This window comes from Megascapheus bottae, chromosome 7 (assembly GCF_031878675.1).
Source record: "Megascapheus bottae isolate mThoBot1 chromosome 7, mThoBot2.hap1, whole genome shotgun sequence".
NCBI lineage: Eukaryota > Metazoa > Chordata > Mammalia > Rodentia > Geomyidae > Megascapheus > Megascapheus bottae.
Window position 1 is genome coordinate 54,742,010 of NC_143515.1, and position 14,073 is coordinate 54,756,082.

Here is a 14,073-nt window from a genome sequence, read left to right on the forward strand (position 1 = left end):
CCTACTGGAGAGATACTTAGGCCAGACTGTGAAGTGTAAAGGTAGAAAGTAGCTAGGCACTAGACTGTTTCATTCCTGTAATACTAGCTACTCAGGTGGCTGAGATCTGAGGATCATAGTTTGAAGCTAGCTTAGGCAGAAAAGTCTGTGAGACTTAAAATACAAAATTATTGTAAAGGTGATATGCAGAGGGGTTATAGTTACAACTCTTATGTCCAATAAACTACTCAGAAAAAGAAGTGGCTCTGTGGCTCAAGTGGTAGGAGGGCTAGCCTTGAGCATAAAGAGGATCAGGGACAGCACCTAGACCCTAAGTCCAAGCGCAACGACTGGAAAAAAATTAATTAAAACACAAATTAATTAAAGGAAACACAAAAAAAAAGTAAGAAGGAAGAAGGGGGAATACAAGTAACAGGATCATGCCACGACAAGACACAGAATACTGCAAAGGCAGGGCATGTATAAAGAATGGGGAAGGTCTGTTCATTCATTGCTAAACAGGGAGAATTCATTCATTCATTGTGTGCCACAGAGTGAAAAAAGAGGAGCCAGTGGAATTGGCTCCACTGAATTTAGCCTCAGAGCCACTCTCTTGCATAGCCCCTTTCTAACACATTGCAAAGGGCCCTGTTAATGTGCTTATATGGTCTTACATTTTAAATACATGTCAAAGTAATGTATTTTGTGCCCTTTTTCTTAAAGATTTCCCAAACAGAATAAGCTTTAAGTCCTACAAAACCTAGATCCAACCAATCACTGGCGTGAAATTTCCATTTTATTCTTTGGTTAACAGGGAGTCACCAGGCAAAGACAGAGCACACACAAATGCCTACCAGTGAAAAATACATTCATTTACACTAATGATTAAAGAAATGCATCCTACAACATAGTGAAGTACTACTGGATGGAACTTAAAAATTATACTGTGTCTTGTTGAAGATGAGAATCCTAAAATAGGATGAGAGGAATTAAGTGGGTAGGACACAAGACATCCATGTTTCAAAGATGTCTACTGTAGAAGTATTATAGGACAAACAAAAGGGAAAATCTAAATGTATAGTACTTTATATTAATGTTTAATAGTTAAAGATATAGGGGAAGTAGTTATGTCCTATAGTTCACAATAAAACTGTAATATGAAAACTGAGTCTTCATGAATTCAGATACATATATCCATTTATATATAAACATATAGATGTATGTATACATACAAGGATATGCATCAGAATATTAATAGCCATTTTTCCTTTCAATTCTTTTCCACATATTAATACTGAATGTATATCATTCTTAAAACCAAGGAAACAACATTAAACTGCATGTATCAACACACACCTGCAATGGTCCTGGTTGATTCTGTGGCTGCCTTCGTCTTGTCTGTTTAATAAGCTGACAGCAAATTTCATTCTGTAACTCGGGATGTGTGAGACAGACTTGCAAAGCACTCTGTGCTAGAGATATATGGTAATCAATAGCAGGAGAATCAACTGCTGCATTTATAAAAAGCTGGCAGGTCTGAATGGAAGAAGAAGAGACATACTCAAGATGAGAAATAATGCCATTTATTCCTCACAAACAATATTGATTCTCTTTTTAGAGATAGTTTTTGTTTAGAATAGTTTTTGTTTTGTTTACTATGATAACACAAAAACCTAAGTATGAAGTGGCTATGTTAATAGCAGACTGAAGTAGATTTCAGAAAAAGGAATATTATCAGATATAAAAGGGTCACTTCAAGGCCTAGTGGTAGAGTGCTTGCCAAGCATGCACAAAGACCTAGGTTCGATTCTTCAGTACCAAATACATAGAAAAAGCAGGAAGTAGTGCTGTGGCTCAAGTGGTAGGGCTCTAGCCTTGAGAAAGTCCAAGGACAGTACTCAGGCCATGAGTTCAAGCCACGACTGGCAAAAAAATAGGGGGGTGGGCCAGGCGTCGTGGCTCAGGCATATAATCCTAGCTACTAAGGAGGCTGAGATCTGAGGATCAAGGTTCAAAGCTAGCCTGGGCACTAAAAAATGTGAGACTCTTATCTCCAATTAACCACTAGAAAACTGGAAACAGGGCTGAGACTCAAGGAGTTGGGCTGTATCCTTGAGCTGAAGAACTCAGTGACAGTGCCCAAGCCCAGAGTTCAAGTCCCATGACCCACAGGAAAAAAAAAAAAGAAGGGTCAGTTCAACTAGAAGAAATGACAATCCTAAATAGTAATGTACTTAATAGCAGAGCTTTAAAATATAAGTTAATTTCATCTAGTATGAGTCATCATTGCCAATTCATTTCCATTCCAAAAAGTTCAATTTGAGTCTTTAAATTCTTTGCACTACCCTCTTCAAAATGTTCATTCTTCCCTATACTATATTGAACTATAAAGTATGGTGTCCACTTTGTAAGTTGGTCTCAAGTGGCTTCCTGTGATGTGCCAGTGTTGGTACCTGTGGCCAGTTGAAAGCAACATGCCATTTCTGGGGTTAAGTTCCATCTTACCTTGTTTTTTTTTTGTTTTTTGTTTTTTTGCCAGTCTTGGGCTTGGGCTCAGGGCCTGAGCACTGTCCTTGGACTTTCTCAAGGCTAGAGCTCTATCACTTGAACCTCAGCACCACTTCCAGCTTTTTTCTATGTATGTGGTACCGAGGAATCGAACCCGGGTCTTCATGCTAGGCAAGTACTCTACCACTAGGCCAAACTCCCAGCCCCTCATCTTACCTTCTTACAGGGGAAGACAACTGCCATGTCTTGAGTGGTCACATGGACAGACCTGTAAAGAACTGAGGTCTTTTGCTAATAGCTATGTGAGAGAGCTTGGATTCCTCTAGCCCTGATCAAGTCTTCAAATGACTGCTCCCCAGCTGACAGCCTGACAGTAACTTCATAAGACCCTAAGCCATACCATCTAGGTTACATGCTTCTAGATGGCTGAGTTCTCAACCTATGGCATTACTGAGGAAATAACCTTCTGAATGCTCTACTTGATGTCCAATGAGTTAAACTGCTTCCTCTATGTGCAGCTAAAATATTTGCAGCTCTGTAAGAGCTCTAGAAAGTTTTTTTTCTGAACCCTTGTGATCCTTTTTTTTCTTCCTTTTTTTTCCCTCCCTTTTGTCAATGTTTTTCTGTTCTGTACCTTTGTCTTATATATAAGCTGATCTGATTTGGGGAGGGAAGGGATGCATAGAAATGGTGGGATAAAGGGTGAACTAATTCAACCATGGTACTAGACACTATGTGGAAATTAATTGTATAATATAGCAGGATCTGGAGGTCAGGAGGGAAAAAAACTTGGAGGAAATGAGGGAGGGGACTATTCAAAAAGAAATGTTCTTACCCCTCTGTGCAACATATTTACAATACAAGTTGAAAAGAAAAGAAAAAGAATGATGGGCTGGGAATGTGGCTTAGTGGGTACAGTACTTGCCTAGCATGCATGAAGCTCTGGGTTCAGTTTCTTGGTACCACATACACAAAAAAGGCTGAAAGTGGTGCTGTGACTCAAGTGGTAGAGTGCTAGCCTTGAGAAAGCTCAAGGACAGTGCCCAGGACCTGAGTTCAACCCCTAGGACTGGCCAAACAAAAAGAAAAACATTTTAAAAAAGGAAGGATATTTGTTGACTATTACTTCCTGTTCTTGTCCTACAATTAGGTAGTTTCCTCATACACATACCCTATCAATTCTGCCCCCCCACCCCCATCTTCCCAGGGGGCTTGAACTGGGCCTGGGTGCTGTCCCTGTTGTCTAGTGGTAATTAGAGATAAGAGTCTCACAGACATTAGTGCCCAGGCTGGCTTTGAACCATGATCCTCAGATCTGTCTGGAGTATTCTGTCTCTGTCTCTGTCTGTCTGTCTGTCTGTCTGTCTCTTTCTGTGTCTCTATCCATTTCTTTCATTTCCTTTAACTCTCCTTCATCCTCACCTTTTCCATCTCCCCTCACTAGCTCTCTTCTATGGTTCCTTCCTTCCTTCACACCTTTAAAAATTTTTTTGCCAGTCCTGTGGCTTGAACTCAGGGCCAGAGCACTGTCCTTGCGTTTTCCTCAAGGCTAGCACTCTACCACTTGAGACAAAGGACTACTTCCAGCTATATGTATGTTGTTCTGAGGATTCAAACCTGGATCTTTGCACATGCTAGGCAAGCACTCTACCACTAGGCCTAACTCCTGGCCCCTTCACTGACATCTTAAAACTCTCCAAACAACAAGTCACAACCACAACAAGGCATATTTTCTTTGGTTTCTTGAGAATCAGTGATCTCCCTATTGCAAACTTGCCTGTTGAATGACAAATTTTGAGTGACTGGGAATTTCTAACAGGTTAATAAGTAAGAATTTGACTGTTGCAGCAGAACAGACAGTATTGACCCTCTCCTATACTGCACCTTCCTGGAGGTGACAAGTATTTCCATTTAAGAAATTAGGAGGCAGATATGAGTGATTGTTGTCCTTAATGTACTATATTATCTCTCTTTTGCTGTCCCTTGGTTATCTCATATTATTACAGTATTTTACCTTGTTATCTGATATATTGGATATATGTTTATTGGTTATTTGAAATAGGATAGGGAAGGGGGAGAACAAGATGAGGAGTGGGGTAGGGGGAGGGAAATGGGGACCAAGACATGAGAAAGGGTATCAATGTTTGTAAAGTAATGCACCTTCTACTGGTGAATATAATGTAACCCTCCCATTAATTGCAATAAAAATATGAAAAAGAAAAAAATTAGGAGACTGGGCACCAGTGGCCCATGCCTATAATACTAGTTACTCAGGAGGCTGAGATCTGAGGATCACAGTTCAAAATCAGCCTGGGCATGAAAAGTCTGTGAGACTATAATCTCCAATTAACCACCAGAAAACCAGAAGTGGCACTATGCTTCAAGTGGTAGAGTGTTAGCCTTGAGCTGAAAAGCTCAAGGACAGCACCCAGGCTCAGAGTTGAAACTCCACAACTGACAGAAAAAAAAAAAGAAAAAAAAAGAAAGAAGTTAGGGGGACTGGTTCCTCTGCTAGCAAGTGTTTCACAATGCCAAAACATACATTGTATATTTCAATAAATTCCAAATTCTCACTTAGAAAGAGCCACAGCACCAATTCTGGCTTTTCTGTATATGTGGTACCAAGGAATTGAACCCAGTTTCATGCATGCTAGGCAAGCACTCTACCACTAGGCCACGCTCTCAGCTCTTTCCATGGATTTTCTTTTTTTTTTTTTGCCAGTTCTGGGCTTGAGCTCAGGGCCTGAGCACTGTCCTTGGACTTTCTCAAGGCTAGAGCTCTACCACTTGAGCCTCAGCACCACTTCCGGCTTTTTTCTATGTATGTGGTACTGAGGAATCGAACCCGGGTCTTCATGCATGCTAGGCAAGCACTTTAACCACTAGGCCAAACTCCCGGATTTTCTTAACAATCATCTTCATCATAGTTTGACTATTTTTGGAAAGAGTGAAGCTTTGTTAACATATAACAATTTTTACCTTAAATAACTTAATAGCTTCTGTCTGCAGAGCTTCAGAAGGCAATGTGGTAAGAGGGGACAGGATTCCTTCTTTGCTGTGACACAAAGTGGGATGTCTCCATATCTGGGAAGCTATACACAGAAGAACATATGTATGAACAGAAAGCAACAGTACACATATTTTGGCCTCCCATTAGATTGGCCTTATGGAAATGACCTCTTTCAGTTTTAGCTCAGAACTGTTATCACATAGGTCAGGAAAAAACCTTGGCAATTTTATTTTACTTCAGTTTTTGGTCCATTGAAATTCTCTTTTTCTGTTGCACATAAAGTAAACAAAGAACTCGATCTCAGACTTTTAGTCTACCACAAGTCTACTGGGGCAAAGTTATATTTTTTGATTAAATGTATGAATGATTGGTACTAGAAAAGGAGGTAGGAAGAAATATAAAGATAAAGAATACCACAGTGAAAACTCGATTACAGCCTAATGGTGTCAGGGCCCATTGCATAAACTGTGAGGCCATAGATGCTTATAAACTTACAAGGTTCCCCTTCTATGTTTAGCAGTTTGCAAACAAGTTGTTCAAATTCAGATCCAACATTTACATTGTTACTTCCAGCTGCAACAGTCAGATGATAAAGCCAAGTGTCCTTAAAAATCAGAACATAATGATAAAAATGTTAGCACAATATATTTTTGTTTACTTAAGAAAATAACTTGCAAAGAAACCCAGTAAAAGAAAACCCTGAGACAGAAAAATAACAATATTCTTTAATTTAAAAATAATAATAAAAGCTATTTTATCCAATATCTGAGTTGAATCAAACCCACTTGTACTACTACTTGAAGATTAACTATTTCAAAGATTTGTAATAAGAGGATCACAATAGCTCAAAAGCTATGTATATATGCTATGGCTATATAAGATAAGGCTAGGTGAAATGAACTCCAGAGTAGGGAATAAAAAGTTTATCTTTGTGACTGTTGTTCTTAATGTACTATGTGAAGTTATTTCTTTTCTCTTTTATTCTCCTTATGGTTTAACTCATGTTGTTATTGTATCTGATTTTGGTATACATTTGTTTATTTGAAATAGGGAAGGGAAGAGGAAAATACAAGATGATTGGGAAAAGGAGATGGAGAGAGAAAGTGGTAGAAAAACATAGGAAGGGGTATCAATGTTCAAGAAGTAATTTATCACCTAACTGACAAATGTAACTGTAACTACTCTACCCATTACCCCAATAGTAAAATACAATAAAAGAAAAATTTGTAATATAGTTTGAAATTGGGTTTAAAAAAAATAAAACATTTGAGGAGAGCTTGTGTTCTCTTTTTTCATATATTTTTATTGTAAATAATAGAAGGGTTACATTAATTCACCAAATAGAAGGTGCATTACTTCACATATATTGATACCCTTTCTCATGTCTTGGTCCCCATTTCCCTACCCCCACTCCCGCCCCTTATCTTGTTTTCCTCCCTTCCCTATCTGACGCATATATGCAATATATCAGATAACAAGGTGAAATACTGTAACAATATGAGATAACCAAGGGACAGCAAAAAAGATGAGAGATAACATAGTACATTAAGGACAACAATCACTCCATAATATGGCTTTTGTTTCTATATCCTGGAGGTCCTTTCATTTAGCGTCATCCTATATGGCCTTATGTATCTAGGTTTTGCTCTATTGTTAGGAGAGCCCAAGGTTTCTACTGATTATGACAAATGAGGGAAACCATTGAGCCTATGTTCCTTTGAGTCTGGCTTACTTCACTTAATAGGATTTTTTCTAAGTCTTTCCATTTCCTTACAAATGGGGTGATGTCATTCTTTCTGACAGCAGCATAGAATTCCATTGTGTATAAATACCACACATTGTTGATCCACTCATCAACTGAGGGACATCTGGGTTGATTCCCTATCTTTGCTATGGTAAATAGTGCTGTAATGAACATCGTTGTGCTAATGATTTAGAATGTCCTGGATGGTTGGGTAAATGCCAAGTAGTGGAATTGCTGGGTCATAGGGGAGCTCTATGTTTAGTCTTTTGAGGAATTGCCATACTGCTTTCCATACCAATAGTATACTAGTGATCCCTCCTGGCCACATCCCCTCCAGCATCTGTTGTTATTAGATTTCTTGATCCTGGCCATTCTAACTGGAGTGAGGTGGAATCTTAGAGTTGTTTTGATTTGCATTTCTTTTATGACCAGAGATATCGAGCATTTCTTCATGTGTCTATAGGCCATTCTTATTTCTTCTTCAGAGAAGATTCTCTTTAAGTCTTTGGCCCATCTTTTAATGGGATGGTTGTTTCTTTAGAGATTAGTTTTGGAGTGATTCAATTTTTTGAGCTGTTGATATATTTTAGATATGAGGCCTTTGTCTGTTGTATGGTTAGTGAAGACCTTCTCTCACTCTGTAGGCTTTCTAGGTAATTTGCTAGCTATGTCCTTTGCTCTACAGAACTATGCTCTCTTTCTTAACCACATTTATATAAGCATGCATACAGAATTTCTGAAAATAGCTAAGTCTTTAGCGAAATTCTTATTTCTATAAAAAAGTTTTTATAGAATTATTACCATATCTGAGTCTGCCACATTTAGAATCAACTGGAAAATTTTTAAATACCTTTTCATGTTTGGATCCAATTAGAAGGTAAGTAGGACCAAGGTCTTTGGGATGGATAACAATGGTGTAATGAGTAGATAACAAACTACGTCCGCTGGCTTCATAATCTTCATCTGAATCACAGGACCTGTCCACCTCTTCAACTTTCGCTTCCCAGAGTTTGATCTGACCTAAAGGAAACTAAAGTATAGATTAGTAATTGTACGGGAGGCACTTTCTAAGTGTTTTCCTACTGAAAGGTTTTCATGCTCCTTCACATTTTTATCTTTTTTTATATATTTTTATTGTAATTAATAGAAGGGTTACATTATATTCACCAGATAGAAGGTGCATTACTTCACATACATTGATACCCTTTCTCATGTCTTGGCCCCATTTCCCTCCCCCCCACCTCCACCACATTTTTATCTTTATAAAGCATACCTCTTTAAAAAATTGAATGTTTAGAGGTCATCTACATTAGATTATCTATTTGCTACAAATGTAATAGCAACAGTAAAAGGACTGATTATAATATAAAAGAACAATATAAATACTATACCTTTCATTTTTTTAAGGATAAAGTAAGATACTAGTGGTTCAGATTATTCACAATATAGACTAAAACAACCCATTTGTTAGATAAGTAACTAGTAATAGTTCAGTTAAAACATCCACTTGACTTACTTTATAATTTGATTAAGCTTGTGATCAAAAGGAAAAGTAAAAACATAGTCTCTAATATCAGTAAAGCAATGATAAGAGTAGACAACTGGTACAAACACTATTACCCAGACCCCAGTTTATAGTGTTTTAAGGATATTAAAATATTTAATACATCCTGAATCAATAGATTGTAATACGATGGGTTTCTCCCATCTTAATCTAAGGGTAGAAAGCCTTCATAAAACTGATTTACAGGGGCCGGGAGTTTGGCCTAGTGGTTAAAGTGCTTGCCTAGCATGCATGAAGACCCAGGTTCGATTCCTCAGTACCACCTACATAGAAAAAAGCGGGAAGTGGTGCTGAGGCTCAAGTGGTAGAGCTCTAGCCTTGAGAAAGTCCAAGGACAGTGCTCAGGCCCTGAGCTCAAGCCCAGGACTGGCAAAAAAAAAAAAAAAAAAAAAAAAAGAAAAGAAAAAAAGCCGGAAGTGGTGCTGAGGCTCAAGTGGTGGAGCTCTAGCCTTGAGAAAGTCCAAGGACAGTGCTTAGGCCCTGAGCTCAAGCCCAGGACTGGCAAAAAAAAAAAAAAAAAACTGATTTACATTAAATTTTACCCTTTTACTGACCAAAACAAATACATCTGCCATTAGGTATTTTGCATATCCCTTTAAAATTTTGTTTGCTTTAATTAAGTACATTTATTTTCAGGAAAATATACAGTATCCTCCGGCTTTGAACCTATAAAATATGTGGTCAGATTTGCAATTATAGCTCTTTGAAAATCCATTCTGGCCACACAGACACTTCCCATGACAGATTTCATACCAGGTTCCTTGGGAGTCAGTGCTTGGACTCTTTCCAACTATATTCTGTCTGGGTGATCTCAACTAAAAAACGGCTTAAATCTCTACATATGTTAAATATTTCCAAATGCCAAACTCCAGCCTCATGATCTGTATGTAGATATCTAACAGCATCTCAAGGTTACATTGACAAGTCTACCTTGACACCCTACTCTCAATAACTTAATTTTTTTCAAGTGTACAGGCCAAAAACATTGTCATCATCCCTGACCATTTGCTTTGACTCATATACTACCTTTGTGGCTGGTAAGTTCTGACATCAGACTTCAGGACAAATCCAGTCTGGTCACTTATTTCAACTCCATTACCACCACTGAGTCACAATCATCTCTCACCTGGATGACTATCCTAGCCTCTTACCTAGTCTCTTCAGTCTATTCTAAATGGAAACTGTGGAATTACTGTTATACCTATTAAAATCATTTCCCTGCACTGTTCAGAACCTTCCAATGACTTCCAGTGTCATAGTAAAAGCTGGGGTGGGGGTTAAAAGACACCTAAAGGGATTATTTTGAACTAAATGCTTTAAAAACTAAAAGGGGCACTCTGGCCTCCTCTTTTTTTCTTTCCCAAAGCAAGCAATTAATTCCCATATGGAAGTTATCTTCTCTATAACAGAAGGAAAACAACATTCTTATCATCAAGGTCAAGAACTTGAGGCCAAGGGGAGCTTATATAAACATTCTTTGTTAAACTACCACTTGCCTTGCTAGTCTCTTCTTCCCCTAGTTATCTATTCTAGTCTAGGTTTGTTTGCCTTGCCATGTTTTTCCAATTTACTACTCTTTGTACAGTTCAAATCCTAGTATTACCAAAAGGGGAGGGGAAAAAAAGGAGGAAGGGAGGAAAAAGGGAGGGAGGGAAGGAAAGGCAAAGAGACAGACTGAAAGAAGAGAGAAAAAATATAAAAATGTAGGTGTATCATTCTAAAGCTTTTGTGTTCAAATAATGTGTTTCTTATAAAGATCTTTGTTCATTTTGTTCATCTTTAAAAACAACCAGAAAGTTTTTTTAAAAAGAAAAAAGACACCAAACTAGATTCCAAAATTATTTTAGAGATATCTACATGGTTTCATATATGCCTGTGTGTGTGTGTATGTGTGTAGGCCTACACTGACTTACATGTATTCTCAGTAACACCCAGTAATTATAATTGGCTCCTTTTATTGTTCTAGATACTGTCTTGTTTTTTTCTATAATCAACACTATTCACTTTTCTGGTGAATGTCTGTAGTCCTAGCACTCAGATCACCCGAGACAGGAAATCACCTAGCATAGGACCTTATTTTTTTAAGATATTAAAAAAGAAAATGGAGAAACAAGATTGGACTCTTCTAATACACAATTTATGCTCGCTGGGACTTCTTGACTAGTTTGTCATTCACTTCTTTTAATCTCATTTAGTCTGCCAGACCATGGGAAAAACAATAACAAGTGACAGCTAGCTGTCAAAGAGACAGAAGATCTTTAGGTTTTAGAAAATGCACTAATTGAAAGTTAATAAGGCTTCTAGATGCAATAATTAAAAGTTACTAACCAAATTCTATTGTCATCTTTGCTGAGAATGAAGAATCAAGACCCTCTAGATTATAGGCAGGTGGTTACCTTAGTGATAAATTTAATACTACATCTCATCCTCATCAAATATTATAACATTTTACTTATCAATAGAAGAGTAAAAGGGAGAATTTTAAAGCAAAATTTTCTCTTAATAGCATGTTAACAATATATACCTACCTTGTCTTCTTGACTACGAAAATAATATAATATCTTTCCAACAAGTGTACACCAGACTCTCTTGGAGTAGCCATGTTTTACCTGAAATCATATTTCAATGAATCACAATGTGTCCCAGAGTTCTGTAAATGTACAATGTGATTATACATTCCATTAGAGGTTCTATTGCATATCCGGTTTGCCCAGAGACAAGTAATACTCTAAGATGATTATCCAAATGTTATATGAAATTTGTTTGCACACTATTTATCTTGGAGTTTACCATTCAACATTTAACAAAGTTTCTTATGTGTCATATATTATACCTAGGACCAAGATTCAAAGATGGTTTTGAAAGAAAAGCTAATAATGATTGCATAACTGAGACTAGTACTTAGCTACTATGTTTTCACAGATTTCTAGTAATGCAGTGGCTCTCTTGGTTAATAGCCTATTAGAATATTATTAGAATAGAGATTAAAGCCTAAAGAACTCTAGTGATTTCCCAAATGTAAAAGCTTCATTCATTCAAAACATTTTATACCTTCTCCAGAAGGAATTACACAAAAACAATACAGTATTATTCAAAGCTCTAATACTTCTTCTAGGTCAGACACGATGCACTAAGTGTCTGAGACAATTTAAATGTAGCTCTTGATTTTGAATAGCCAGAAGTTTGTCTATGTCTTGGGAAAACATCTATGGACCAGACACCGCCTCCTAGATGACTGTGGTGATGTATCCAGGGAAAGGAAAGAGGAAGGTACAGTCCCCTTCTGAAGGAGCTCAGCCTTGTAAGGATGACAGATAATTAAGTCAACAGAATGCTATAGAACTGCCAAGAACACAAAGTATTTCTTTATAATGCTTTTCCTGGGAGATAGTTTCCCAAGAATGTAATTGAGTATTATAGGCTTTATTACCAGTTGGTGTCTTTATAAAGATCCTTACTGCAAGCTCTTCAACCAATGTGTTCGAATCATTAGCTTTATAGGCAGAGATCTTTATCAGACAGTCCTTACTACATTCTCCATCCTAAAGAGCCATTAAAACCTCAATTCCTACCAATGGATATGACACCTCTGCCCTAGCATGTAATGTTCATGGTTGTCTGCTTTGTAATCCCACTTTTGTGGGAGTGATTCTGCCAACAAAGCCCTGCCAACTCTGCCTCAATGGTAGACCCTCTGCTGAAATATAAGACTACTTCTGTCCATCAATCCTGTAAACCAAGACATTGGCCAGTAACACCAATTCTCTTGACACACTTGCTTGCAATGGTAATAAGGAGAAAAAAAAGAAGCAGGAAAGCAGAGGACGTTTGGCGGAGATGGAAAGGATACTGCCATTTAAAATGTGGTGATTCCTGACAGGAGCTGGTGGCTACTACATATAAACCTAGCAACTCAGGAGGCTGAGATCTGAGGATCATGGTTCAAAGCCAGTCCGGGCAGAAAAGTTCCCATGAGACTCTTATCTCCAATTAATCACTCAAAAATCAGAAATGGTACTGTGGCTTATGTGGTAGAGAGCTAGAGCACCAAGAGGCTCAGAGTCAGTGCCTAAGACCTGAGTTCAAGTTCTACAACAGACTAAGTAAGTGAGTAAATAAGTAAATAAATAAATAAAGGTGGTCCTAAAGGAGAGGAAGAACAGTGTATCATCTGAGAGAAAAGCAGGTGTATTTGGGATCTAGGAAACTATACCTGGAGAATTTCAGGAACAGTGAGTGTACCTGAGTGTCTGAGACTGAAGGAAAAAAGGGAGAGGTGTTGGGCAAGGAATGAAGATTTGTAGGATCCCAAAAGCCCTTGTAATACTTACATTTAAATGAACTATTCTTATAGTCATTCACTGAAGAAGGTAGATGATTGCTACTGGAGATTTTAGAGCAGGCAAGTCACTACAGTAGAAAAGACCTGGACCAAGGCTTAAGTTCATGTTCCACCACATACTAGATGGACATTTGGGGGGAACTGACTTAACTTCTCACTGTAACATAATAAGAGACTAGTGGCCACATCACTAGGTTGTTGAGATGATCAAATACAACAATGTAAATAACGGGTAACAGCATGTAGACAATGAATATTTTCTTTTTGATTATGCAAAAGAAGTAAAACACATGTTTTCCTTTAAACCCACAAACCCAGGCAGCCTTTGGGCTTTCTAAGCTATGATTTAAACAAATAACTCTTACCACTAATAGGTTGATGGATTTTTCTCCTTGAGGAAAACAAAACAAAACAAAAACTTGTTTTACTTGGCAAGAGTTGTTTCAGCTTAATTAAATTTGGAAACATATATTTATAGGCAAATATCCTGGCACTTTTAAATAGAGTTATGCAGGGTGTTTTGTTTTATTTTTTTCCCCTTCTTTAAGCAACGCCAGAAAGAAGTCTCCAAAAACTAGAATTCAATGCAGCTGGCTAATGATTGTATACTTTTGAAGTTTATTTATTTTGAAAATAGAACAATGCTTGCTGTTGGAGCTCTGTAAATAAATAAAGACCTTTGCCACAAACTCACTGAAAAGCTGTATTTTACAATTACGCTCTGTGGGATTTCTCTGATTTTAATGTGAGAATATTATAAGACCTAATACTCTAATTCTTATGGAGAGTTAAAAGATACTCTCAACAAAGACACAATGACTGTGTATATCTGATCACGTAGAATAAAATTTGTTGAAATGAAGTCCAAGAAATGAAAGTAAAAAAGAAAGAGACAATTTCAAGGCTTTCACAAACTAAATTACTGA

At 37.5% G+C, this 14,073-nt stretch overlaps 1 protein-coding gene across 6 annotated transcripts in view; it reads right to left on the bottom strand.

Moving 5' to 3' along the window:
* Positions 1 to 14,073, bottom strand: part of Plekhh2 (pleckstrin homology, MyTH4 and FERM domain containing H2) — a 98,281-nt gene that overhangs the window by 33,198 nt on the left and 51,010 nt on the right. For all 6 annotated transcript variants that reach the window (XR_016536265.1, XM_090337041.1, XM_090337043.1 and 3 more), the window contains 5 exons: positions 11,334 to 11,414; positions 8,092 to 8,271; positions 5,993 to 6,101; positions 5,467 to 5,579; positions 1,336 to 1,515 (listed from right to left, as the gene is read on the bottom strand). Coding sequence is in view for 5 of the 6 variants with exons in the window: in XM_090337041.1 (XP_090193167.1) it covers positions 1,336 to 1,515; positions 5,467 to 5,579; positions 5,993 to 6,101; positions 8,092 to 8,271; positions 11,334 to 11,414 (663 nt within the window). In the remaining variant the exon portion in view is untranslated. The remainder of the gene's footprint in view (positions 1 to 1,335; positions 1,516 to 5,466; positions 5,580 to 5,992; positions 6,102 to 8,091; positions 8,272 to 11,333; positions 11,415 to 14,073) is intronic.